Here is a 27,260-nt window from a genome sequence, read left to right on the forward strand (position 1 = left end):
TTTTAAAATCAACAAATACACACATTTTTTACCAAAAACTACATGGATTTGATTATACCGTAAGATACGTTAAGGTGTCATTCTATCACAATCACAACAATCAATTACCACCACTACCATCAAAATGTAGGCCAAGGAGCTCAAATGAAAGACGTATGGATCTGGTGGTCCACGAGTAGCATTTATTCCACATTTAAACCACAAATTCTTAAAATATCATTTTTTGGCTGCATGTTAACTACTCGCTCTTCCTAACTCTCTCATAGTTGTAAACTTTTTAATTCCTATCCTGACTAGAAAGAGAGCATTTGAATGAGCAAACCACTCTCAACCTTTTAGGAATAAATTAAACAAATTTAAACTACTCTCGTTAATAACACATAATCTTTCAAACCTTATGTCCCGGAAATCTTTCAAACCTTATGTCCCGGAAGTATTAGCAAACCCAAGTTCCTTGCGCAGCTGTTCATCGGGTTGCAAGCTATGTGGAATGGCACCAAATATTCTTCGCGATATTTCAAACCCAGAAGCTACATGATGTACAAATGCTGATGCATCCTCTACTGTCTGTTGCAAATATAACGAAGTAGACAGATAGTTTGAAGTAGTTCTAGATAATAATTTTCTCTCAGATGGCTTGTCGAGGTCAACGGCCTTAAGAAACCGTTCTGTGGCAGCCTCCCATGAAAGGTCATGTCTCTGAGCGTCGGTAGGTTGGCCGGGTTCTTCGGTCAATGCCTTAAGTGTTAGTTCAACAAATTCCTTGTGATTATTATACGTCCAACAATTCGGGAACTGCTTGAAAAACTCATTTGAGCAATGGTCCGCGCACACAACAATTTTTCCCATTGCTAAAGCTTCTGCTGTTGTCGTGCAAACCACATCTGTTGTGCTCGGATTAATAAACAATTTGAAACTGGAGCAGAGGAAATAAAGTGTTAAAGAGTAAACATACACATGTTCCCAATCCATCAGCACATTGTCAAAGAGATGAAGAAAAAACTTTAACACACCATTCAGACAAAAACAAAATACAAAGCGCAAGAGATAAATATGAAACTTACTCATGAAATAGACCATCAGCATGATCACAGGCTGGATGAACTCTAACTGTCATTTCCAGCTTTTTAGCAGCTTCTTGAACTTCATCAGAATCCTCTCCACTTCCAAATAAATCAAGTTCAAGAGCAGATAATTCCTTTTGATGATCATTAAGAAGTTGGAGCAGCTCCTTGTAGCCTTTGCTCCATATCATTTTCCCAATAAAATAGGCACCTTTGGTAAAGGCAATCTCTCCATTTTGTTGTTGCTCCCTTTTTTTCTTGCCAATCTCAAGGAACTTTGGATTAACTCCATGAACGTTACAGACGATGGACCCAGGGTAATCCTGAGTGGCAGCAGAGAGTCTGATTACCTGCAATCATACAGCTAATCAGTTCAGACAGAGCAAGCGCATGCAATGGTTGCAACAAGTTCATGAAAGCGGTAAATATTATTACTACTTTGACTCTATTTAATAACATGTATCCTAAAACACTGTTTAATTTTACAATGACACTTTTGAGAATGCACTGATCTTTTTTTGAGATCAAGAAGATTAATTTCATTTAACTAAATTTCTTAATAGGTGTGAAGTTAGTTATTTTTACTAATCAAGATCGGAAGGAGTATTTTCACAACTAATCATAAGAACAAAGCTTCATTTCCCACTGCGGTGATATTTATGAATACAACTTGAGAATGTAAAGCTCCCACCTCAAGAAAAAACTCATGTTATCTTTAGATAAGGTGTTAGTTTTACCCACACAGATGAATACACCAAAAAACGTTATGTATATTGCACACTCTTCAATCCTTTTATATATATGGGAGTTAGGAGATTACATTGTTCAATAACCTTGTATGAAATACATAGTCATTGGATTGCATACTTTTGTCTCGATCATGAACGTTTAACTTTAGATAAATTGAATATTCAAAAGTATGTTATAGTCAACACGTACTTGTATTTTAAAAAATAGTGTGCTATAGTATCAACTGGATAAATTCAATGAAATATAATTGATGAAATCCAAAGTCTAATAAGTTATTCAGTAGTGTATGAAAAAAGGGTGAGCAGATCCTCCCTGCAGGTCAATATCACACCACTGAGCTATTGTTTATCAACCAGTTGATTCAATAGCATCAACTCAATCTAATTGTTAGTGATGGGGAAGATAAGATGACCATTTAATTTAACTTTGCAGGTGAAAAAATATGCAATAATTTCATGTCTCTAGTTTCTTTCATTGCATAAGTAAAAGACAGTATAGTGTCCCCGTGAGCATAGCTCAGTTGGCAGGGACATGCATTGTTATATGCAGGGGCCGGGGTTCGAGCCCCGAACACCCCACTTATTCACCTGGAAAAAGGTGAATTCTAGCCACTGGCTACTTGACCCAACAAAAAAAAAAAAACAGTGTAGTATGCCAAGGTAAACACTGGATACATAAATATTGTTTGTGAAAAGAAAAAGAAAAATTTACCTTGTGACAATATATACCAACAACCCAGTTGTTTAAATATTTCAGTAAAAATGCTTGCAGGGTTCCATTCTTCTCTCTCTTCACATATGCTAAATAATTGGTGTGAATAATTCCTATAACTAGCTTGAATTTAGTTTTCCATCTTTTCCCATGATGAAACCACGTCAGGTGCTCAGGCTCTTCTAGAACAGCAATATCTGCATCTTTGTCGGGGATAATTTCTGAAATATCGCCAACAGCAAGAATGCTCCTTTTATCTCTAGAAAACTGCATAGTAAGCATATCATAAATTAGCACTACTTGTATAACAAAAGGTATCATGATGTCAATTGGAAATCACTCAGGTCTCATATAATTGCAAGTAAACAAAACTAAATAAAACAGAAATCGAGAATTTTGAAAACCGGGAAATGGCTCCAACTATGGACCCAAGTAAGTCAAAGAAACACATATTATTATTCAAACATTGGCGACTTGAAGTTGCAAAACCTCATTCATTAGCAAACCATTTTTCCAAAATAACTTTTTTTCCATGATGGCCTAACTTAAACTTTGGTATTCACTTTCATGTGTGCATATTTCAGTGATTTTGTCCAAGTTTACAATATTTCCAGTTAATGACAAATATACAAACAGTGAGAGAAGTTAACACCTTTCCCGGATAAAACTTTATGCTGAAACCAGATGCAAATCCAACTCTATCCTCAAGCCATTGGCGAATATATTTCTCCTGCTCTGCAGGAGAATCAAATGTAATATTGTTCGGATATACTACTTTTTGATCTTTCAATGATAACCAAGGGATCACCAAGGTGACATTCCTTATCCCAGCTTTGTAAAGATACGCCGCACGAAAGAGAGGATTCACTGCTGTTCCGGTCAACCAAGGAAGGCTAGCAGTAGTAAAAATCGCAGTATGCCGTTTCTGATCCATCTATTTAGTGGATTTAAAATATAAATCTAATGGCACTTCAGAACTCCCAAAGAACAAGTAAATCACCAGCAAAAACAGCTTGAGAAGACTAACTAACTGATCACTTTAACTGCATTATGAAACAAATGAGGAAAAAACAAAAGATTAGCTGAATAACTTTCAACACAAGTCCAAAAAAACTACTCCGTCCGGTCTCGTATATAAGCAAAGATTCTTGTTTTAAATTCATTAAATAGTTAATGTATCTGGTTTATGTTATAGATGAGTTATTCAATGAATCTGAAAAGAAAACAACAATCTTAGCTTAAATTGTAATTTTTTTTATTAAACAAAGTTACAGAACTGAATCTCATATACCCTTTAAACACCTTTCTGTTATATCAAACTTGAACACTTAAAAACTCAAACTTTACAAACATATATCACAAAAAAGAAAGATTAATAATGAAATCAAACTTTTCATCCAATTCCAATTTACAAACAAAGATAAAAGTAAACATAATACCTAATAACATTCAAATTCCATGAATTTAACAAAGAAAATTCAATAAAAAATAAAAAGGTTTTTAGTTTTTACCTTTTTGGTGGCGGTGGAAAGAAGGAGAGAAGCAGCGGCGACGATTGGGTGGCAGAGAAGCAGCGGCGGCGATTGGGTGACGGAGAAGCGGCGGCGGCGATTGGGTGGCGGAGGCAGGTCTGTGGTGAGGATATGGGTGGGTGTGGTGGTTTATGACTTTCTAACTTCTAATTCTAGTTGTGCCAGAAAATTTATAGATTAAATAAAGGGTTTTCATTTTTAATTAAACAAAAGGAATTAGTTTGAGAAAAAAATGATTAAAATTAAAATATATTGGGCCCCACGAAAAAGAAGAACTGTAAAGGAAAAATAATGTAAGAAAAACGCCGCCAAGCAGGAGTTGAACCCTTGGCCATGCGGTCTTGCAAATAACGCTCAACCACTGAAGTATTGTTAACAGTTTGTCAAATTCTCGCTTTCACCTCTATATAATACTTACTATAGGACCTTACATATAAAAAAAATACATGGGCCCCCAAAAATTTGAGGCCCAGTGTCGTCGCCCAGCCCCGACGGGCTATGGGCCGGCCCTGTGTACCTTGAAGGAAAGAAGAGGAAACGAAGGAAGATGAGGAGAAGGAATATTTTTCTGTGTTTGTCTGAAGTAAACGATGTCGTTTCGTGTACGCAAGTTCCCGAGGTTTTTTGGTTTGATACTTCTGCGACCAATCTATGAAGAGAAAAGAAATGACCAATCCAATTTTAGAATCATTAATTGTCAATTTATTTATTTTCTTCTTACAAAATGTATTATCAAAAACACAATTTTTGTTTAAAAAAGTTTGTGGATTTTAAAAGATTTAAATCATAAAATTTTAAAATATTTAAAATGACTTTATTAATTTATAAGATTTCGGAGGATTCTATAATTTTATGAAATCCGTTGAAAAAATTACTATAATATACTCTCTTTCACAAATTCTCACTATTTTATTTCTTTTCTTTTTTTAGAGTAAAATTTTAAAAGAAATAATAATTCATAGAAATCTCATGTTTTTATGCTAAAATTTCACTAAAAACATCCCCACAAAATACAATTTATTAAACAATCCTTCAAAATTATAATGTTATTGAATGTCACATGTTTTTTTAATTAAAAAGAGTTTTAATTGAATACCTCAAAATTAGTCTCTGTTGTTAATTCTCTAACGGAATGTTGTTAAGTCCGTGTTGTTAATCATCAAGCAAAATATAAAATATTTATCAAGTAAAATTAATACAAATTTTGAAAAATATAAAATATTATAGAAAGTAGAAACTTATAAATAAAGGTGACAACTAGGGTACCCATGGAAGAATGGTGGGTAATTTACCCCAACCAATACACATTAGTCACATAAGCACATTTTTAAGTGGTATCCATGAATTATCTTGACCCCACCAACAAATTGCTCATTTTCATTGGTTGGTGGGTAAATTACCCACCATTTTTCAAAGGTAATCTAAAAAAAACCATAAATAAAATGTTTTAAGGGCAATAGTTAAGAAAACTGTAAATAAAAAATAAAAAATACTGTACTTTTCCCCTAGGCTTCATAGGTATCTAGTAAGTAGTAAAATTTTGGCTAAACTGTACTTTTCCCCTAAGTTTCAAAATGTTGCTATTTTAGCCCCTTATTAAAAAAAATGGCAAAAGTGACCCTCTATGTTTAGGGAAATATTTTGGCCCCCTAACATAAATGAAATATGATCTTTTGACCCCTTATCTTCTCAAAAAGTTGCGATTATGGCGACTGTTTTGGGACATGTGATGTCTTCTCAGCAATTTTGGGACGAAAGGGGCCAAAATTGTCATTTTTTTAATAGGAGGCCAAAATCGCAACATTTTGATACTTAGGGGGCAAAAAGTGCGTTTAGCCTAAAATGTGAGTTGGGACTTGAATATTACTCTTCTCACCTTACTTGTTTCTCGAGCGTCCTATTTTTTTCTTCCGAAAATACCCTTGAAATTTTCGGATTTCTGAACTGTATCAGCACAAATTATGAACATGTTTGTAACATGGATATTCATTTCAAGGATAATATTAATCTTTCTAACTCTCATTCTTCTGTTTTGGGTCATTATTAGCTGTTCTTAGTCAAAAATCTGGTTTTCGGTCTACTTGATCGGATTGCTCCAAAACTTCCTCATAAAATCAGGAAAAATCAAGGATCAAGACTTCTGTAGAAGAGACTTCGTCCTTCAAAATTCAAAATTTCATCATTTAGACCCATTTTTCATTTGTTTTAATTTTTTTTCTTCATATTCTTATATAAATCCGGAAAAAAAATTGCATAAGTTTTATTTGACTTTTTACATTTTTTAGTGGTATTTTTATAATTTTATTTGACAGGTTTTTATCATTTTTACTTTGTTTTTTGGTTATTTTTATAACCAAAATCCAAAACTGCTGAAATGAGGGAGATTCTGATTGCTGGTGATTATACATAAGCATATTTAACATTATAAAATCCGAACTCAGTTCAGATGTTTTCAAATTTTATAATCCAAAAATCCGGGGACATTTTTAAATTTTTTACAGAATGCATGAGAATGTTATAGGTTGGAAAAAGTAATTGTCTTGGGATTTTTTTCAATAGCCAACACGAAAGCCACACATTTCTTGTATACAAATTTTGTGTTTCTTGCTCATACTTCAAAAGAAAAAAGAATCGTCCTAGTCAAAGTCGAAGTCCTCTCCCCCTTAAGTAGACCATTTGATTAAGAAGCCTGTTCATTGTTCTAATTTTGAAAAAAGGCTTCAAGTCATGTATTAATCGAGTGTATAGACAAAGTATTACTCGAAATTGTAAGTGTCGGTCAAAATTGTTGACTTTCATTTTTACAAATTGGTAAATACATCTCTAAAACTGTAAAATGAAACTTAAAGTAATCTTTATATTAGCTTTAATTTTTTTTTTTTTAAGAGCCAAAAATGAAGCATATATTAACAACAAAAGCTTCCTTTCTTCCGCACAAGGAGTGCTAGAAGGAATCAAGCATAATTACAATAGAATTCAGTCAAAGGCTCAAAAACAACTACCCTATACTCAAACACGGTAACGAGCAAGCAAACCAATTATGAGTCCCTGACTCATGAACGACGTTAGCTACCTTCAGCCACCAAAAATAATGGTTCTGAACCTATACAAACAACTGATAAATAGTATTTTCTGAATTGTTGAACCTGTACGACGTTAGCTTTAATTGTTAGAGCATTAGACTATGATACATTAGTTAAATATGTGACCCTCCACGTTGATTTCAAATCAATGCCATTACACCATTACACCATGAACTACTTTGTCTATGAAATATTCATCTTTAGGTGACTATTTTTTCAGTAATTAGTCCACACACAATGCTATTACTAATAAATTTGTTCCTAAGGTAACCTAAGTTTCATACGAATCATACACAAAGTAGTTCATAATAAATTGGAATTGATGTGGCATGTTTAATTAGTGTGTCATATCATAACCTCTAACCTTAAAAATAACAAAGTGATTGTATTCAATATTATTTTAAAATTTGATGATTATTTGTCAATTTGCAAAAATAAATGTTTACAATTTCAAATATCAGTTTGCTTATTTGCTCTATATTAATTTCACCACTTCCATACCAAGCCATTAAAAAAAAAACCACTTCCATACCATTAAAGCACTAAATACAGGAAACAAGTAACAATGTAACATAAAACCAAATTTTCATAAGAAGCACAAAATGAAACTTTATTCATAGGTAGACAACCTTTATTGTAATAATAAATATAGGGAAATGTTAACGAGTGCCCTAAGAGCATTCTTTAAGCACTTTAAATAGTATGTTTTTATGGAAAATTGTACATTCAATACATTGAAAATTGATTATTGACATTCATATAACTTTAGGACAAAACTCATGCAATGCGTCTACAAATACTGAGTCCATCACCAACAGAAGTGAGAGCAAATTCAACACGAGAATCATCTGTGATTTTTTTGTTGAATTCAATTGCTGCTATTCTTTGTGGTCTAGAATGCATTGGAACTTTCTCTTCAGGCCATGCAACACGTCCACCCCATAAAATGTTGTCATATATAAGTAATCCACCAACTTTGACTAGTTTTATCAGTCTTTCATGGTAGTTCAAATAGTTCTCTTTGTCAGCATCAATGAAAGCAAAGTCAAATGTTCCTTCATTTGTAGGCTGCATCAATAACATTCAGAATGAAATTAGTTACCAATTTAGTTTATGAAATTAGCTGAATTTAAAATGATTTTTAATGTTACGTAGGTCGAAATTGGACACAATAATAAGATTCTTGAGAACCGAATTGAAACTTAAACACGCGCAGAATAAAAGATTCTAAAAGACACAAGATTTATCGATATTTGGATCAACTTTGAATCCTACATCCTCGTTGAGGTCGATCTCATCAACTACGATCATGTTGAATGTTGTAGTGCTAATGTTACAAGACTTTTTAGAGAGAAAATCACAGCCCGCTCACTTGAACGTTCTATTTTTTCTCTTGATCAATAATTCAATGATATGTCTCTAGTTTTACAAGGATACATCGGCTAATATACTACTCCTATCACAGAGTAGTTATGAAGTTGGTTATAACTGAAACACCGACTAACTTGTCCAAAAAGCTAAACAGGTCTAACTAATTAACTTAACAGAAGATCTACTAGAACTAAACTAACACAAATTGAAAACCCTCGGTTAATCAGTTTGGAGGTTCGTTAAATCCAAAGAACAAATTGTATTCTCAACAACTTTTAGGGATTAAAACCAGTGATTTGCTACTAGGCCATGTTTGGACAAACTTTACAATTAAGCTTTTATTAACATGTGCTTATCTGTAAGCTATTTCTAAAACAAAAGAGGGCATAAAGTCAAATTTTTTCATACATGTCATAGGTTGTTTTCATAAGTTCTCACAAAAGTGTTTATGCTAGGAGATAAGCTCAAATCAGTCAATCCAAACAGATAATAAACAGAAAAAAACACGCTTACGTCTTCTAGCAGTTTATCCAAAATTGGTAGAGCTGGAGACTCTATGTAATCAATCTTGTGCTCCACTCCAGCCTTTCTTATGACAGGTAGTCCAATTTCATATGTTTTCCTGTCAATATCTATGGCTGTAATCTGCAACATCAATGAACTTTTTCATGTCAAAAATGAGCCCTAGTATTGAGGGCAATATCAAATTAAATCTATGGAAATTTAAGAATGCAAACCTTTCCATCGTCGGGAATGTTGAGTGCAGTGAGGAGAAGAGAGTATCCAGTAAACACTCCAACTTCAATTGTCTTTTTGGGATTCAACAGCTTCAAAAGTAGAGTGATTAGTTGACCAGCCTCAGGTGCAGTTGCTATGAAACCCCTGAATGAATATGAAAACCAAGTTAACCATCACAATATACTAATGTTTTAAAATTGAACAGATCGGTTCAACCAGTTGAACAAAGAACCGACCAACTCGTCGGTAGGTTGGTTCTCTATATTGCAGTCTGGTTGAACCATATTGAATCGGGTCAAACCTCTTAACTACGGTTTAATCGTAGCTAGTTTTTATTTTTAGCATTTACTTTGTTACTGTCATTTTATTTATCTATCTGTCGTCCAGTTTAACCGTAGTTGAACTGATTGAACCTATTAAATCATAATCTTGAAGTTTCACTAGTTCCATATTCGGTCCGAATTTCAAAACATTGCAGAAGATAGAATAATTACCAAGGATGATTCTCACTGGCTTTCCTCAGCTCTTTGAGAGGCTCAGGCTCTCTAGGGTAAACAGCAGTATCCAATATATACTGCAACACAATTGTTAATCAATGAGTCATATATAAATGAAATTTCAAGATAGTAAGAAAAAAAATGGAATTAGATTTTCAAGATAAATTTGTATACTAACATTTGTTAAGTCCTCACTCTGCAATATGACAGGATTTTTGTAGATTGATGGATCTTTAACATGTTCCATTTCTCTACAATCAATCACCAAAAAGACTACAATTTGTAAGTTCTTTCAAAGTCCAAATCCAAAGAAAAAAATAAGGAAAAGTGAGAGAGTAAATTAAATATGAATTGGAGAAAGTAACAAAACTAATTAATAATTGTTTAGTTTAGATTTGGTCATGCAATGATCATTAGTAGAAAAATATGCTTAAGAGATACATGCATATTGCATACCTTAATTATGAGAGCTAAGAATAGATGTGTAGTTGAGCTCAACAAGACTCGGTATATATAGCATTGTTATGGACATAATATCACTGCTTTTTATGACAGAGGGGTGTAAACAAAATCTATATAAGTCAACAATTTTCTTCTTGTCAATGGTGGCGGCTTAGAAAGACCCTCCTCCATTACCGATATTAATGACCGGTCATGAAAACATTGAACTTTGAAAATTACAAATAAAAAGAACAATTTTGCTACATAAAATGAGAAAAGTCTAACTTTGAATGATAAAGAGATTTAGATTCAACCTTCCCTCTAACAAAAATAACTACGTTTGTATTTGGATTTTCTCAGTTCTCCATGCATTTTGATGTATATTTACCGAAGCTAGTACTTGGAGAGTTTGTAGGATATACAACAAGATCCGGTTTCTTTAAAGTGAGCAACCCAGTAATGTAAAGTAGATAATATTAACCATTAATTATTAAATTAAATCCTAAGTAGATATTATATATATTTTTATTTTTAAGAATATGTAGATATTACATGTACGTAACAAATCATGAGTTTTTTAAAATAATTTTTTATTTGCTCACCGACTTTAGAAAATTCAAGTCTCATTCAGCAACACTGTTATTCTTATATGCCAAACAAATGCTAAAAAGGATAAAACAGTCACCTTAAAAGTTGTATTCTCTCTATATTTCATAGGAAACTTTCTTATATTTTTCCACAACTAAACTGAATGAAAATAATATGAATCCCAATCCATCTTCTCATCCTACTTTATTTTATCAAAAAATAAATAAACTTATCAAAATAATTAATGAAAATTATGTAGACATTGGTTCTAAAGTGACATCGGTGGCATGACTTCTCCAATACAAATACTAGGATATAACTAATTCTTATGAAATGTATGAATGGACATAAAAAGCAATTGAATATTCAATCATTTATAGCAGTCCTGAAACTGAAATAGAGATGTACAAAAATAATAGATAGTTAAACCTATACTCTGACTCAATTTACACAAAAAATACATGCAACATCTTTATTCCTCACGTATTTTGAATCTAAAATCATATATCTATATGTAATGATATAGGCTATAAAAAAATTCAACCATCAAAAAACATGTACGAGGAGCTATGTTGCTAGATGAAAGCCAGCGAAATTCAAGGACGGCCTTTCTTAAGAGACATGAAATGGGCAGCAAAGGAATCGTAATCAGGTAACTTTGGATGAACGTGATCTGCTTTCTGCTTAGATGGAGGGTCACTGTCTTGTATACCTGTATTAGGAAGAGAGCTGGAAGGTTGTACTCTTGAAGATGAGGTCACAATTTCCTCATCCAAGGATCTATTTGGTTCTGAAATTGGTTTTGAAGCTTCATTTTCTGCTGATCCAGGCTTAGATCCTCCCCGATTTTCAGAGCTCTCATAAGAAACCCTTGAAGACTTCCATCCAAGCCTTGAACCAGGAGTCACAGGAGCTTCAGATGAAGGAGCGTGATCAGAGCTTAAAACTGTACCGGTTTTTGGAGAAGCTGATGTTCTTCGAGATACTCTACTAACAGGACGCGCAACACTAGCTGAACTCTGTTTATGACGCACAGCCTCAGATTCACTATCATCAGAATCAAAGAAGGGAATCGAGGTCCGTGAACTTGATTTCTTTTTTGCGTCACTCAGCTCATTCTTAATGCGAGGTTCATGAATGCTAATGGACTCTTGTGAGTCTGCAACCAGATCATAACTATCAGAATCAGAAGATTTATTGTGTGCTTTCGAGCCGACATTTCTATTTCCTCCACTTTCGGTTGTATATTTGTCATGAACAGGAGCATCAAAATTGGTTGAAGTCCTTACTGTAGGCAATCTTTCATTCTTGATTGAAATGTTTCCTAATGAAGTTGAAACATCATCTGATGTATTTTTAATATAAGGTGGTCGAATATAACCTTTATTGCGAAAACCACCCTTCAGCGTTCCATAGCTTAATTCCATACCACTATCTATGTGAGATTTATCCGAAGTTTCAGCATCATCAAAATTATTAGGTGGCTGCAATGTATGGATATCTGCCTTGGAATTCAAATGCAAATTAGAGTTTCTTGCTGTTGAAGATGGCTCACTAGTTGGCAAGTCATTATAACCATAACTTTTTTCTGACGTATTAGTGACATCTACCTTTTTCACAGAATGCTCTTCCACATAATCTGAACCAACTGAAGATGGTGACGACCAAGAATTTCTGTCAGTACCAAGATTCTTAACTTTTCCTGATGAGGACCCTAGAGTCCCATGGTTTGCAATCTGATCAAGGACAGAACTTCCATCATCAAAGGTCCTAGAAACTCTAGACTTAACAAGATCTGTCTCACTATCTGAGCCTGGGTCATCTGAATCATCAAAAGTGGCAGGCAGTGGGTCTTTGTCAAAAGAAACTTCAGACGTCATAAAATTTTCAGAAACGGAAAAATGCGATTGTGTACCAGAACTCGTTTCTTTCACATCAGTGTTTTTTCCACTGTTCCAAGAATTTGTATTTTCAAATGGATCAACTTGGGATTTGCTACTAGGAGATGAGAACAACAATCCAGATCCACCACTATTGTATTTCTTATCATCATCAAATTTATAATCACCATCATCTGATTCGGAATCATCAAATACAACAGAAGTATGATTGTATGAAGTTGGTTCCTGTGTGCTTACTTCAGTAACAAAAAGGTCTTCTGCGGCCTTGTTCCCAGTTGTCCATTCATACGAGTTCAAATTATCGTCGGGATCATTACTTGGAATAAAGGGATGAGAAGAGGAAGAATGCCCAGATTGTCTATTTGTGCTTGCATCTTCAAAGTGATAACTGTTTTCAGTATTCCTCTCAACGTCAGCATGTTCAGTGTCAAAATCTTCTTTAGCTCTACTTGCTTGCTTTTTCATACTCATCGCATATAAGTTGCTACTCTCTTGTTTAAAAAAGGTATCATGGTGATCTGTATCAGCCATTGGAGAACCATGGGCAAATGGATTATCATCACCAACAGAACCACCAATTGTTGAAGCTGGCCGGGAATCTTTCACCACATTCTGATGACTATTACTGTAATTTTCATTGGACCTTCCACCCAGATTATCTTGTTCTCCGGTAATGATTTGTTCATTGTGAATCCCTGAACTGCTTTTACGGATGGGGCTATTAACAAAACCAGAAGAGTCTGTAGGTGCTTCATCTCGTGACCCTCTTCCAGGAGAGCTATGTGATCCACTTGAATGCTGCCTTTTCATGTTTTCACGATTTGAAAATTCTGCAGCTGCTCTTGCAGCCATGGTTGCACGATCAGCAGATTCTGCAGCAGCCTGTGCAGCAGAGGCAGCATCCTTGAATTCCATATTCCAATTCTGCCGACCAGTAGGAAATGAACTTCTGTTTTCAGAATACGAATCTCTAAAATCCATTTCTTGACTTCCACCTCCTGCGAAAAGAACACATATTCAGGTGATGGGCAGAAAAGAAGCCTAGATATTCAATTGTAATGACGTTCTTTTAAAAAATACCTGAAGATCTGGTTTCAGTAATAGGCATGCCTGATGTTGTAGAGTTATTAGCATTTCTAGCAGCAGCATTTGCACTCTGCTCGTATGAACTTGTATATGCATCATGCATTGGTTTAGGTTGTGAGGTAGCATGTGAACTAGGAGGACGCGCTTCAACATGAACAGGTGGTGGAACATGGGCTTGAAAAGGTTCCTCGTAAGCAGGCTTCTGAAGAGTACTTGGCCCATCCTTAACATATAAATAGTGTCAAAATAATAAACTAGTAAACTACAGTAACAACTTTTTTTTATATATCAAAATAAACTAGAGAAAATCCAGAATAAACAAAGCCTACCAGCAAGTCATGAGAAGCCTTTGTATCATTATCTCCAAATGACTTGGGTTCCCAATCGATATTATGCTCCTCAGCTATTGCAGTCAGTATTTTTATCTTCGTTGGACCATCGGGTGCTTTGGCAGATAATTTCTCAACCAACTGTAAAGACAAAATTAAATTAGAAAAAACAAGCACAAAATGATCTTTGATATGATCCTGTTCAACATCAAGTAGGTAGAGAAACTTGCCAAGCGATTTACACCACAGTCAGGGCGCAGTTCAAGTGCTGCTGAGGTAAATTCTTTTCCATACTTTGAAGTCATATGCTTCTTCACATCTGCGAGCTCAGGTATGTCTGAACATCTTGGAGTTGCAAATATTACGGTAGCAATTGCTTCCTTCAAATCGATAGGGCAATTTCTGAAATTTTTTAAGGGTAAAAGAGAAACGAAAATGAGATCAATACAGTGATAATGCACAATCATAATGAAAAACCTTATAGACTGCAAGATCAATCATTTCAGAATGACAAATTCTAATGCATGCATCCCTTAAGACACGCAAGTAAGGTCAAAGTAGAAGATACAGTAAAGCTGTAACTGTGAAGTTCAGGCATTCTAAATATTCATGATTTTAACAACAAAGTTTCAAATAATTGGCAGGTCATGCCTGAAATCATTATGAATGAACAGTTAAGGTGTCCCCTAGCATGATACGAAAACAGTGGAGGATGGTTATTGATATGGGGGCTTTGCTCCTGTACATAAACCATTTAATACTCTTCCATAACACTTTATGCAATGGAATAAAATACATAAACACATTGACCAATGGGATTATAATTACAAGGATTGAGATAGTGAGATGTTTTTTTGAACAAGTGAGATAGTGAGATGTTATTTTGGCGCAGGGATTCTTTATTCAAGTAATTCCATGTGATATGACGCTACATTTCAGATTGAGCCCTTGGCTTGAACCACCTAAATTGTACATTTACTTTTCACTCTTTAGGGTATAAATATACTATCCTAAAGTGATCAACCATTTGGCTGACAAGACTAAACAAAATACTAATATACAAGTAAATTCAATGGTATTGCTGAAACTACATAATATAAACTTCCAGACAGATCAACATATAAACAGACAAAAAAAAGATGATATATCTCCAAAAATAATAAATGATTATACTAAGGTAAGGATTCAAATCGCAATCACAGTTCCTTTGAAAACAGATGATGCAGCCGCAAATCGCAATACAGTCTCAGACATAAAAACACTGAATGTAGCAAGTAATGTAGGTAACATACAATATGCTAAAAAAAGAAAGAAAACAAATAGTGAGAGTTTGAAATTACTTCTGTGCTTCAATCATGGGCAAGCGAGCTGCGATAAGTTCACAGTATATCTCAACAAGCTCATATGCTGCCATCGTCTTCTCCTCCCTCACAACATGTTCAACCTGAAGACAAACACAGATAAAAAATTAAACAAAAACAATTACGGCATGTTTGAATTGACTCATTTTTTCTTATCTACTCATATAAGCACTTGTGAGACTATTTGAGAGATCTTATAAAAACAGCTTACGACATGTCCATAAACTATTTTCAGCTTATTTATACAAACTCTCTAGGATAGCTTATAAAATTCAATTATATCATTTTTTTTAACAATTATCCGTGTCGACGTTTCAGTGTCAGGTTCTTGTACTCTGTACAATAAAATAACGTCTCAGTTGTCCAACATGTGTCACTGTTTGACACATGTTAATACATTCAATTTATATAGTTTTTTCAAACAAGACGTGTTAGTGTCAGGGTCGCATCCGATGTCTAAACAATACAAACCTAACAATTAGTAACACAAATTTAATCAAGAAAATGATGATATTAGAAATTGTTAATACCCGAATTCTAGCAGTTTGATCTTGACCATTCTCAAGCAATTTCGCCAATTCTCTCTTCAATAGATTAATCTGTGTTTGTCTCTTATTCCTCAATAGCTTTATCCTCGAAACGGCAAGCTTCAATGCCGTTTTGCTGCATTAAACAAAACCAAGCACAATCAAAACAAATTAATAAAATTGATTAATCTGCTTCAATTCAAAAATCGATTAGTACACGTTTAGCTTAACTCTAAATCATGAAATTGAATTGAAATCGATGGAAGATTTTTTTTACCACTTTGCAGGTTTGAAGCTTCTGTGCAACATGCTCTGTAAAAAAAACTAACTGAAAAGAAAGATTAAGAAGAAGAAGAATAAGAAGGATTAAGGAATTTAATTATTGATTAGTGATTCGTTTTTATAAAGAAGAAGAAGAAAAATTTGGACACGGAGAAGAAGAAGAAGAAAAAAGAATTGGATCTTGCGAACGAAGAAAGAGGGAATAATAAAAATAAGAAGGAATATTATTTATATTTTAATTGGGATTGAACTTTCGACGAAAGTATACGTGACAAACATATACGAGTGTAAGAAAACCTTTTTCCACGGGTGGGTGACGAAATTAACTAGTAATTAATTCATCTTTGATTATGACATTTTTGGATTAACTTAGTAAATGAAAATTAATTAAAATATATGATTTTTTTTAGTGAATGAAAATTAATAAATCATAACAACTCATATACTACTATTTGGTTGTTTTTGTTTCTAATAGTATAAAAAAAATAAAACTTCATGAATAAAAGTGTAAACTATAGGCCGGATGCCATGACCGGGGTTCGAAACCCGGTACCTCCACTTATGTGTGTGAGTTTATAATAGCTTTGTCATTTCATCTATCTAAAAAAAAAAAAAAAGTGTAAACTATAAAGTTAAAAATGATTATCGTGTCTAATAGATAAACTATAGTACACGCTATTAATTTCTGTGTCAAGAAGCTACTTCGGGAGGGCAAGACGCATGTAAATCCTAGGAATTTATACACGCTTTTAATTTCATTCGTGGACCTCACTTTCATTTTTTTTTTTATTGAATAAAGTTTAATTGTTCTTCCGGAAACATAGCTGATTTGATAGGAATAATATGGTATATAATGATTGATGTTTGAATCTCAAATTCTTTATTTATTCATTTTAAAAAGTGAATATTTAACTACTAATAATGTGTTTGAAATGGCGTTTGTAACACAATTTATGCTTTCCAATGGAACTTCAACGCCACTTCTATGAGGCTGGAAATCCTAACTTCAACCTAAACGTGGTTTTGCTGACTGTTGTTTATCACAATTTAAAAACATAGACTAAATTGTATAGGAAAAAAGTTAAAATAAATTAAACTCTGAAGACTCACTAGAGGTGAGGAGTCAGATAAATTTACTTCAAAACTCATTTAATATTTATAGAGAGATACATACAAATCATATACAAAATATATTGTCGCAACGACAATAAAAATAAACACATAACATTATAAATGAGTCAACCTCGGTTGGTCTCACCTCAGTTTCCTTGTCTCTTACCCTAACAATTTCTATAACTTTGGTAAATGACAGAGGTAAATAACAAAGAAACTATGGCCAGCCATAAGAAGGCAACACTAGCAAGTGAATCACCCCTGAGGGCTAGTATTTATTTTTGGTTTACTTCACATCTAAGTCTTCCCACTTGTTATATTTATTTGTTTGTTTAATACACACGTCTACTACAATTTTTTGGAATAATACTAGACTGCAATTACTTGCAGACACGAACATAAATATATTAAGGGTATGCATGTTTGATAAGACACTTATTTGAGTTTATAGTTTCTAACTAAAGTTTTTTTTTTCTTTGAGAACTTAAAACGATAAAAAATAAATGATTATTACTTTTCCCACCTTATGTCTTTCCTCGCGCGTCCATTTTTTTTCTTTCAATTTTATCCCTAATTCGGATTTCGTTTTCCGGATTGTATTGTTAGAATTTTACAGATGTTTCCGGATTTGAAAATCCAAAATAATGTTTTACCAGAACTTTTGCAATTTTAAGCTTTACAATTCGTAAAATAAAATGCGAATAAAATAAAAAAAAAACGGAAATAAAAAGACATAAACATAAAAACAACTCATTTTATTAATATATGAACAATACATTACAATAATTTTCAAGCTTTTTAAGCTTATTACATAAGATCCTAAATCTATTTCTAATCTCCTAAGAGCCTAATTCTAATCTCCCAAGAGTCTAACCACTGGTATGTGATATGACATACCCTTTTAATCATTTGAATGTATTTCTTCATGTATTTTTTGTTGCAAAAAATTTATTCATAATCAAGATTATTTAAAAATATATTTTCAATAGAACTAATCAAAACGAGTTAATAAGAAATATATCTATATAGTATTAATTACTAAGTAAAAATAATAATTTTAGTGTCCCTAAATAAATTGTGCTATGGGTTGGAGCCCCTTTTGCCCACCTTCAGGGCCACCCCTGCCACTTGCCAATTGAACTAAACATGATGGCCAAGTCCATGCCACGTATCATGGTAGGCGCTGCGATACTGACCGGACACTCTTTTGAAAATCCAACCTTCCCGGCTCTTTGTACCCTAATTAAACAGTTCTTTAACCTTTTATGACATTTCACATGAGTCACTCCTGTAAAAATCATGTTTAATCATTTGGCATGTGCCTTTTAACATATGTAGCAAGCTAGCTAATGTATCTTTCATTTCTCAATTCCTTCTGTAACAATTTGAAAATGCACATCCACATAAATGAAAATAAATGATAAAATTCATAAAGAAGCTGCACAAAATTAACAATTTCCGGCAATACCAGAAACTAACATAACAACTAATTGCCAACACTTGTCTATAAAAAAACAAACAAATTAACATAATTAAGAGAAAGAAGGAAGACAGTCGAATGTACCGAATCTGCCAACGCAATCGTCATGACCCATGCAGCAAGCATCGATATCATCACATGGTTTCACGCCTGGACAACCAGAATAACCCACCCCGCAATACCTTCCATATTTGATGGTCATCGCTGTTTTTTCACACAATAACATTAACAATTAATAATGTATTTGTGTATGTGCGCGTGCGCATTAAGATTGAAACATATAATCTCTATATCACTGACACTTCTTATCCAAGACGTGTCAAACTGTCCGTGTCCAACACCGACATGACACATATGATTACATTGAATTTTGTCATTTTTTCTAATTATTATCAGTTTTTGTGTGGTGTTTAGTGTCCATGTGCTTCTAGTATAATAATAATGAAATGGGAATGAATTAATCTTACAGTTACACTGCTCTACAATGCAATCCCTGCCGCAATTAGCCTGTGATTCACAACAGATAATTTGGTCAACTCAATGTTTTCAATTGCGCAAAATACAATTTACATATACTCCCTCTGTTTATAAACACGAGAGACAGTTGCATCAACAAAAGTTGGTGTATCTAGTTGCACCAGATAAACCAAATACGTAAACTTTTATTGACTATATGTCTCTTATATTTACGACCGGAGATGACAATACATACCGAGGAGGAGGGGAACACGGCGGAGAGGAGGACAGTGAGTAGGGCAAAAGCAGCAGTGGCACGTAAGATATTGATGTGGGAAGTCATTTTTTTATTTGTAGGTGGGCAGGAAAGAGTGGTGATTTGGTATTCTCCTCTCCTTATACCATCGGTTTGTGTCTTGAAAGAGAAGGCAGTGCTCGAATCAAAGGATCCTTCAGATTGTTGTAACGTGATTGGGGGTGGGAAGTAATTATTTTTCATTGCACATGCAATTTTGTTTATATTTACTATTTACGGTGTTTTTTAAGTTAAAAATGGAGTTAGATTCATAAACTTCAATGATAAAAATACTTTCCTGTTTTATATGAGAGAAAAAAACTACTATTGGTTTATATTAACGAACTGCTATTTTTATGTCAAAAAAAAAAAAAAAACGAATTGCTATTGATATTTATTCCTAATTATTAAATGGTTGTTTTGTTTGAAAATAAAAAACTCCTAAATAGTATTCCCCAAACAAAAAAACTCCTAGATGGTAAATTAATATTGATGATAAAAAGTCACGCGGGAGAATGTTCCCATTGTTTATGAAGTTCATCCTCAGAATCACTATCAAAGAAGGGAATCAAGGCCTGTGAGGTCATTCAGAGTGTGAAGTTCATGGGTACTGGTGGTCTCTTGTGAGTCTGCAACCAGATCATAGCTATCAGAATCAAAAGATTTGTTGTGTACTTTCAAGACGACATTTGTATTTTATCGGCTTTTGGATGTATATTTGTCATGAACAGGAGCATCAAAACTGGTTGAAGTTCTCAATGCACGCAATCTTCATTCTGGATTGAAATGATTCACATTGAAGTTGAAACCTCATTTGATGTATTCTTAATATAAGGTGGTCGTGCATAAACTTTATTGTGAAAACCACCATTCAATGTTCCGTAGCTTAATTCCATACCACTTTCTTCATGAGATTTCTCCAAAGTTCCAGCATCCTCAAAATTATTAGGTGACAGCAATGTAGAGTTTCTTCTTGTTGGCAAGTCATCATAACCATAATTTTTTCTGACTTCCACCTCCTGCGAAAAGATCTCAAATATTCAGGTAATGAACCAAAAAGAAGCTTAGATATTCAATTGTAATGGCTTTCTTTAAAGAAGTACCTGAAGATCAGGTTTCAGTATTAGGCATGCCTGATGTGGTCTTGGGATCCGAATGATTGTTTGTGTCGGGCAGCGGTGTAGTGGGGTGGCCAACTGCTGGTTTTGTTGCTGGTGTGACTTGTTGAGATAGTGAAATATTATTTTGGTGCAAGGATCCTTTGTTCAGGGGATTCCACCTGAAATGTTACAACTCTAATTGAACCCGTGGCTTGAACCACCTAAATTGTACATTTGCTTTTCACTCTTTAGGGTATAATATATTAATTTCTCCTAGCGTGATCAAACTTTTGGTCGACATGTTTTAAAAAAATAATAAAATACAGGCAAATTCAGTGGCACTGCCAAAACTACAAATATAAACTTCCAGACACATCAATCTACACAGAAAAAGAGATGATATTCCCCTAAAATAATTAACTATTATGCTACAGTTTTAAACGGACCATCAAAGTCATGGTTGCTTTACAAACAGATGACGCAGTCACAATACAGTCTCAGAGACATAAAAAGCATTGAATTATACATTGATGCAGCAAACCACGCCAGGAAACGATTAAGAGATGGCATGTTCAGTGACATTAACTTAGTAGCGAGTAATGCAGGTAACATCAATATACTAAAACAGAGAAAGAAAACAAATAACGAGAGTTTGAAAATACTTTCGTGATACAATCATGGGCAAGCAAGCTGCGATAAGTTCACAGTATATCTCAACAAGCTCATATGTTGCCTAGTCTTCTCCTCCCTCCCCACATGTTCAACCTGAACAAAAAACACAAACAAAAATAATTACGGCATGTTTGAATTGGTTTATTTAACATTATCTACTAACACAAGCACTTGTGAAACTATTTGAAAGATCTTATGAAAACAGTTTATGACATGTCCATAAACTATTTTCATCTTATTTCTATAAACTCTCAAGGCTTATGAAAAGAGCTTAGCAGATAGATTATACCTTATAAGCTCATATGACTAAAACAGAGCTTTTTTGAAACAATAGTTTTTCACAAGCTTATCACCTTTTTTTATTAGATTATAGTGTTTTTTTTTTTTATAAGCTACTTCGACTAGCGTTTGAACTTATAGCTTATCATTTTTTCTGTCAACTTTACCTTTCTTGTCTTAATTGAAAAAATAGTAATCAAAAATAATTTTTTATGTCATTTCATATTTATAAGCTAGTTCAACCACTAATTGTATCAAACACTACAAATTCAACCCGCTAGCTTATCCGATATCTGCTATGCGCTACTTTTTACCAAACAAAGCCTGACTTTAGTTTATCTTTTGTTATAGAAATAACTTATACATAAATACCCAAACACTTATACAACAAATGTTTATACTATAAGTCCTTTATTCTCGAACACATAGAACACAAACACATAAACACCTTGTCTATTCTTCATCGACGCTAAAATACCCCACAAAAGTCAAAATCCCAATTGTGGCACCTAAGATAAGAACTATGTAGCACCAACACTTCTAATCAAAAGTTTGTCTGGTGTTTGACACGTGTCAGCGTCAGTGTCCGACATTGACATGACGCCGACATTGACACATATTTACATTCAATTATATCATTTTTAAAAATAATTGTCAGTGTCGAGTCAAGTATCTCTGCTTCATATGATAAGAACAACACAAACCTAAAATTAGTAACAAAAAATAAATTAAAAAAATTATGCTACAATCGTGTATGTTACAATTGTGGCATCTAAGATAAGAAATACGTAGCACCAACACTTCTAATCATAAGCGTATCCAGTGTCCAACACGTCTCACTATCTAACATTGACACATGTCATCACATTCAATTCTCCATTTTTTATTAAAATTAATGAACAAAAATGGCGTTAGAATTGTTTATACCTGAGTTCTGGTAGTTTGATCTTGACCATTCACAGGCAATTTAACCAATTCCCTCTTCGATTGCCTAACCTGCGCGGCAAAAGCTTCAATGCTGTTTTGCTGCATCAAACAAAACCACAAATCAAAATAAAACAACAAATCGATTAATATGTGTTTGGCTTATATCGAAAGCGTTGAATTGAAATCGACGGAAGGTTTCTTTACCACTTGGCAGGTTTGAAGCATCTGTGCAACATGCTCAGTGTAAAAAGGATATTTTATTTGAAGCTTCCGTCATGACTGCATCGTTTAAACCATTGCTATGAAGCTATCATACTCAGTTCGCAGGACCAACCCTAACCCCCGACTGCCATGTGAACATCCACGTTGAGTTTTAGGAAACTCTTCTGTGTAATATCGCTCCCCCAAACTACCAAACCACCTTATGACTCCCATGGAATTTGATATTTTGAATGATAAATGGTTAAAATGATTGAATTAGTTCAAAAGTTTTTAGTCATTAAGTTCGAGCAAACAATTATTTGTGGACCAAGATTGCATATAGGCAAAACAAGAGAAATTAAAAGTATTATCAAGTTTAGAACTTATCCAAATAAGTACTTCATGTTTTAATCTGATTAGCAGGAACTATATCAACCCATTAAGAATATAACGACAGATATCGAGCATCGAGCATAACAGATCCAATCCCTTCTCATTCTGATTCTCCCACATTAATCAAACCATGAATATGCATATGATAGCAATATGTAATATAATATGGCAGAACCTTGTGCAAAAACAATATTGGATTCTTTTGAGACATCACAAATTAAATCACAACATTCTCTCAAAAAAATAATATTTAAATCACAACATCGTAACTAGAACAAAATCATAGGTTAACTAATTACCAAGCACAATAGGATCATTAAAATCAACATTCTCAAATCAAGAGAAGTTTAACAATGGGGATATGGCCTATATCAAGGGGGTTAGAATGTTTTTACAGTTCATGAAAGTTGTCACCCAAATCGCTCAACATGATAGCTAAGTCCATGCCTCTTATCATGGTAGGCACAGTGGTACTGACTGGACACTCCTTAGAAAAGCCAACTTTCCCGGCTTTTTGTGCCCTAATAAGGCATTTCTTGAACTTCTTATGACATTTCACATGAGTCATTCCTGTAAAAAACCATGTTTAGTCGGTTTAAAGAAGCTAAAGAGAGGTCTCAAAAGGTAATAGAAAATGTGAAGGAGAATCCGAAAAAAATTTCATTTCAATGTGGCATGTCCATGTTTACACGTAGCTAGATAATATCTTTTTTGTTCCTCAATTTCTTCTATGCCATTTGAAACTTCTTAGTTTCCATATTATATTACTATGGTGTTATACTTCTATAAATGTGCATGTAAATGAGATAAGATAAACTTAAAGGACACCACAGCAAACATAAATCAGATAGCAGCACATTTTATCCGAGAACAAAAAGTATATGACATAACATTTGAGTGACTCATCTCAAAAATTGGATTCTCAGCAATCAGACATTCCACCAATGACAGAAAAAACTAGCAAACAACAAAATTGTAATGACAGAACACCCTATAGCAAACAACAAAATTCTGATAACATCAAAACAAAACAATCAATAGGCTTTAATTTTTAGCATCTATGGATAAACAACAAGAATTAGCTTCCTATTCAAACAATTTACAGAATTGAAATGAATTGATTCAACAAAAACAAAACACGTACACATTCATAACCACTGATTACTAACTTTTTTCTATTTAAAAAAGCGAACAAATTAACAAAATTAAGAAAAAGAACTTACCGAATTTGCCAACACAATCGTCATGAGCCATGCAACAAGCATCAATATCATCACACGGTTTCTCGCCTGGACAACCCGAATAGCCTACCCCACAATACTTCCCGTATTTGATTCCCATCGCTATAGTTTTTCATCAACACAATAACATTAACAATTAGTCATGTATTTGTACATATATTAAGATTGAAAAATATAATCCATGTAGCACCAATACTTCTAATAAAAAACGTAGTTCGATATCCAACACCAGACACTCACACATGTGATTACATTAAATTATGTCATTTTTCAAATTATTATTCTTGTCTAGTGTCTGGTGTTCGTGTCTATGCTTCATAGCTGATATAATAAAAAGTGAAATGGGATTGAATGAATCTTACTGTCACACAGCTCTGCAATGCATTTCTTGCTGCAATTAGCCTGTGATCCACAACAATATAATTTGGTCAACTCAACCTTTTCAATTCAATTTCTCCAAGTCTAATTTACATAATTAACCACAAAATAATTACTACTCCCTCCGGTATAAAAATATAAGAGACAGTCGAGTCAACAAAAGAGTAAATGTATCTAGTTGCACCAGGTAAGCCAACCAGAGTACCAGATACATCAATTTTTGTTGACTAACTGGCTCTTATATTAAAGACAGGATAAGACATACATACCGACGAGGAATCGGCAAGAGTGTCGTGGAATGCAGCAGAGAAGAGGAGAGAGAGGAGGGCAAATGCAGCGGTGGCGCGTGAGATAATGCAGCTGTGAGAAGTCATTGTTTTGATCTGTGGGAATGAGTCGTGATTTGATCTTCTCTTCTTCTTATACAATTGGTATGTGATGAAATTACCAAAACACCCTTTAGATTGCTGCAACTTGATTGGATAGTAACTGGCAAGTGATTGTGGTTGGATGGCGTTAGATTCGTAGAATGTTGGAATTACTTTCCTGTCTTTTAGGAGCAACAAACAAAGGCTATTGGTTTGTTTTTTATTTTTCCGCTAAAAAACACTTTTTTGAACTTCAATTATCATGACCTCTTTCTCCTTGTTGGAAATCGGTTAACAAAAAAATATATTAAAAATTTGTGTATTCATACATTCGGTATATTTGCAATTTGACCTCTATAGCAACTAGGTAGGATGTCACGTATGAAGACTCGTTTGTTATAGATTAAAATTAAAATATAAGACATTTTGATATTGAATAATTTAGAGATTATTTATTTATTAGCGATTTTATTAAAAAAATCAAAATCTATTTTACGTTTATTTATCATAATAATTTTTTTAAAGTAATTTAATTTGTTTAGATTCAATAATATAAAAAATAAAATAAAAATTGCTACAAAGTTAATTCTATCTTTTGAAATTATTTTTTCCCTCCCTTAAAAAATATATATTTTGTGAGAAACTACTCTTAATAGTTTTTCATTTGAAGTTTTTTCTTAATTTTTTTTTTAGATATTGTTTTTTTTTTTAAATTGTAACGAACGAATGCAATACTCTTAAAAGTGATAATTTTAAAAAGAATGCGATTTTTTTAAAAAAAAAAGTTATAACAAAGGGGCTTTGAATCAAGTGATTAATGAACTTCATCAAAGACGAGTCGTTCGGAATAACCCGAATTCGATTTTTGGATGAAACAATTTTAGTTAGATTACATCTTGATCTAACTTTGTATTGCTAGGGTTCTATTATCTTAAAAATCAAAGAGTTAACATTAATTATTCTCAATCTTCCACATTGATCAAACCATGAATATGCATATTACAACATTATGCTTATTGATTTCATTATTCCGTGAGAAAGGTTTTGTCAATAATCTCTTCGTATAATATGACAGAATCTTGCACAACAACACTATTGGATTCCTTTGTGACATCAAAATTAAATCACAAGATGGTAACTCAACACTATTGGATTATTTTGTGACATCAAAATTTAAATCACAACATGGTAACTAAAACAAAAACAATGGCTTAATTAATTAATTACCAAGCTCAATAAAATTAACATTCCCAAATCAATAGAAGTTTAATAATGGTGATATGGCATGTATCAAGGGGGTTAGAATGTTTTTACAGATCACGAATGGTGTCACCCAATTCGTGCAACAAGATGGCCAAGTCCATGCCTCTTATCATGGTAGGCACAGTGGTACTAACAGGACACTCTTGAAAATCCAAACTTCCCGGCTTTCCGTTTTTTAACTAGGCAGTTCTTGAACTTCTTATGACATTTCACATTAGTCATTCCTGTAAAACCATGTTTAGTCTGTTTAAAGCAGCACAAGATAGGTCTCAAAAGGTAATAGAAAATGTAAAACAACATCAGAAACTAACATAACCACTTATTATTAACAATTGTCTAAAAACAAATTAAGAAAAAGAATGTACCGAATTTGCCAACACAATCGTCATGAGCTATGCAACAAGCATCAATATGATCACACGGTTTCTCGTCTGGACAACCCGTATAACGTATCCCGCAATACTTCCCGTAGTTGATTAACAACGTTGTAGTTTTTCATCCACACAATAACAAGTTAAAAATGTAATTGTACATATATCAATAAATATAATAAGATTTATTTAAGAAGAATATTAAGATTGAAATATATAATCTATGTATCATGGACACTTATGGTAAGTATCTGACACCGATCGACGCAGATGAATTATGTCATTTATTAAATTATTATTAGCGTTGACATGTGTGTCGTGTATGGTGTTTGTGTCTTTGTGTCCATGCTTATGATATAATAATAATGAAATGAGGTTGAAGAAATCTTACAGTCACATAGCTCTTCAATGCATTCCTGCTGCAATTAGCCTATGATCCCTAACAATATAATTTGGTCAACG

At 33.5% G+C, this 27,260-nt stretch overlaps 5 protein-coding genes and 1 long non-coding RNA gene across 9 annotated transcripts; 1 reads left to right on the forward strand and 5 right to left on the reverse strand.

Annotated features, from left to right (window-relative positions):
* On the reverse strand, window positions 1-4,225 carry LOC11433215 (digalactosyldiacylglycerol synthase 2, chloroplastic). Of its 3 annotated transcripts, none has more exons than XM_039826627.1 (7): window positions 4,037-4,225; window positions 3,178-3,568; window positions 2,526-2,792; window positions 1,065-1,414; window positions 420-916; window positions 282-289; window positions 1-197 (listed from the first exon to the last, which is right to left on the reverse strand). In XM_039826627.1, exons 2-5 carry the CDS (start codon window positions 3,457-3,459, stop codon window positions 421-423), a joined length of 1,395 nt encoding a protein of 464 aa, XP_039682561.1. In that variant the 5' UTR covers window positions 3,460-3,568; window positions 4,037-4,225; the 3' UTR covers window positions 1-197; window positions 282-289; window position 420. The 3 variants fall into 3 exon arrangements, with proteins under 3 accessions (XP_039682561.1, XP_039682560.1, XP_039682559.1); XM_039826626.1 differs by having other exon boundaries at window positions 282-293; XM_039826625.1 differs by having other exon boundaries at window positions 25-293.
* LOC120575859 (uncharacterized) lies at window positions 1,364-1,928 on the forward strand. Its single transcript, XR_005642067.1, has 2 exons — window positions 1,364-1,485; window positions 1,628-1,928. It is a non-coding gene; the product is annotated as an uncharacterized lncRNA (long non-coding RNA).
* Window positions 4,226-7,723: 3,498 nt separating the features above from the next.
* Window positions 7,724-10,327, reverse strand: LOC11439410 (probable caffeoyl-CoA O-methyltransferase At4g26220). The gene is made up of 6 exons (XM_003620823.4): window positions 10,203-10,327; window positions 9,925-9,997; window positions 9,744-9,823; window positions 9,249-9,393; window positions 9,025-9,156; window positions 7,724-8,208 (listed from the first exon to the last, which is right to left on the reverse strand). Exons 2-6 carry the CDS (start codon window positions 9,991-9,993, stop codon window positions 7,918-7,920), a joined length of 717 nt encoding a protein of 238 aa, XP_003620871.1. The 5' UTR covers window positions 9,994-9,997; window positions 10,203-10,327; the 3' UTR covers window positions 7,724-7,917.
* A 736-nt stretch (window positions 10,328-11,063) lies between these two features.
* LOC11438439 (sericin 1) lies at window positions 11,064-16,428 on the reverse strand. Of its 2 annotated transcripts, XM_024785521.2 has the most exons (8): window positions 16,257-16,428; window positions 15,983-16,115; window positions 15,432-15,535; window positions 14,322-14,493; window positions 14,092-14,232; window positions 13,757-13,985; window positions 11,518-13,674; window positions 11,064-11,484 (listed from the first exon to the last, which is right to left on the reverse strand). In XM_024785521.2, exons 1-8 carry the CDS (start codon window positions 16,286-16,288, stop codon window positions 11,372-11,374), a joined length of 3,081 nt encoding a protein of 1,026 aa, XP_024641289.1. In that variant the 5' UTR covers window positions 16,289-16,428; the 3' UTR covers window positions 11,064-11,371. The 2 variants fall into 2 exon arrangements, with proteins under 2 accessions (XP_024641289.1, XP_003620872.2); XM_003620824.4 differs by having other exon boundaries at window positions 11,064-13,674.
* A 1,794-nt stretch (window positions 16,429-18,222) lies between these two features.
* Window positions 18,223-19,056, reverse strand: LOC11432632 (probable phospholipase A2 homolog 1). The gene is made up of 2 exons (XM_039827127.1): window positions 18,913-19,056; window positions 18,223-18,678 (listed from the first exon to the last, which is right to left on the reverse strand). Exons 1-2 carry the CDS (start codon window positions 19,054-19,056, stop codon window positions 18,484-18,486), a joined length of 339 nt encoding a protein of 112 aa, XP_039683061.1. The 3' UTR covers window positions 18,223-18,483.
* Window positions 19,057-21,086: 2,030 nt separating this feature from the next.
* LOC11431685 (probable phospholipase A2 homolog 1) lies at window positions 21,087-25,330 on the reverse strand. The gene is made up of 6 exons (XM_003620827.4): window positions 25,066-25,330; window positions 24,781-24,820; window positions 24,401-24,520; window positions 22,788-23,747; window positions 22,584-22,682; window positions 21,087-21,470 (listed from the first exon to the last, which is right to left on the reverse strand). Exons 1-4 carry the CDS (start codon window positions 25,168-25,170, stop codon window positions 23,569-23,571), a joined length of 444 nt encoding a protein of 147 aa, XP_003620875.1. The 5' UTR covers window positions 25,171-25,330; the 3' UTR covers window positions 21,087-21,470; window positions 22,584-22,682; window positions 22,788-23,568.
* Window positions 25,331-27,260: the final 1,930 nt, after the last annotated feature.

The sequence above is a fragment of the Medicago truncatula genome, chromosome 6, assembly GCF_003473485.1.
Source record: "Medicago truncatula cultivar Jemalong A17 chromosome 6, MtrunA17r5.0-ANR, whole genome shotgun sequence".
In the NCBI taxonomy this organism is placed as follows: Eukaryota; Viridiplantae; Streptophyta; class Magnoliopsida; order Fabales; family Fabaceae; genus Medicago; species Medicago truncatula.

Excerpts from the sequence above, each read along its gene's own strand:
- LOC11433215 (XM_039826627.1), bottom strand. The coding sequence starts at position 3,459 with ATGGATCAGAAACGGCATACTGCGATTTTTACTACTGCTAGCCTTCCT. Across the intron at positions 2,793-3,177 it reads TAAAGTTTTATCCGGGAAAG|TTTTCTAGAGATAAAAGGAG; the intron begins GTGTTAACTTCT and ends CTTACTATGCAG. Across the intron at positions 917-1,064 it reads GCTGATGGTCTATTTCATGA|TTTCAAATTGTTTATTAATC; the intron begins GTAAGTTTCATA and ends CCTCTGCTCCAG.
- LOC11439410 (XM_003620823.4), bottom strand. The coding sequence starts at position 9,993 with ATGGAACATGTTAAAGATCCATCAATCTACAAAAATCCTGTCATATTG. Across the intron at positions 9,394-9,743 it reads GCCAGTGAGAATCATCCTTG|GGGTTTCATAGCAACTGCAC; the intron begins GTAATTATTCTA and ends ATATTCATTCAG. Across the intron at positions 8,209-9,024 it reads TGGATAAACTGCTAGAAGAC|CCTACAAATGAAGGAACATT; the intron begins GTAAGCGTGTTT and ends TTATTGATGCAG.
- LOC11438439 (XM_003620824.4), bottom strand. The coding sequence starts at position 16,288 with ATGTTGCACAGAAGCTTCAAACCTGCAAAGTG. Across the intron at positions 15,536-15,982 it reads ATCAAACTGCTAGAATTCGG|GTTGAACATGTTGTGAGGGA; the intron begins GTATTAACAATT and ends GTTTGTCTTCAG. Across the intron at positions 13,675-13,756 it reads TACTGAAACCAGATCTTCAG|GAGGTGGAAGTCAAGAAATG; the intron begins GTATTTTTTAAA and ends TTCTTTTCGCAG.
- LOC11432632 (XM_039827127.1), bottom strand. The coding sequence starts at position 19,056 with ATGACCATCAAATATGGAAGGTATTGCGGGGTGGGTTATTCTGGTTGT. Across the intron at positions 18,679-18,912 it reads TCGACTGTCTTCCTTCTTTC|AACATGATTTTTACAGGAGT; the intron begins TCTTAATTATGT and ends GCCAAATGATTA.
- LOC11431685 (XM_003620827.4), bottom strand. The coding sequence starts at position 25,170 with ATGACTTCTCACAGCTGCATTATCTCACGCGCCACCGCTGCATTTGCC. Across the intron at positions 24,521-24,780 it reads CATTGCAGAGCTGTGTGACA|CGATGGGAATCAAATACGGG; the intron begins GTAAGATTCATT and ends GAAAAACTATAG. Across the intron at positions 23,748-24,400 it reads CGATTGTGTTGGCAAATTCG|GAATGACTCATGTGAAATGT; the intron begins GTAAGTTCTTTT and ends GGTTTTTTACAG.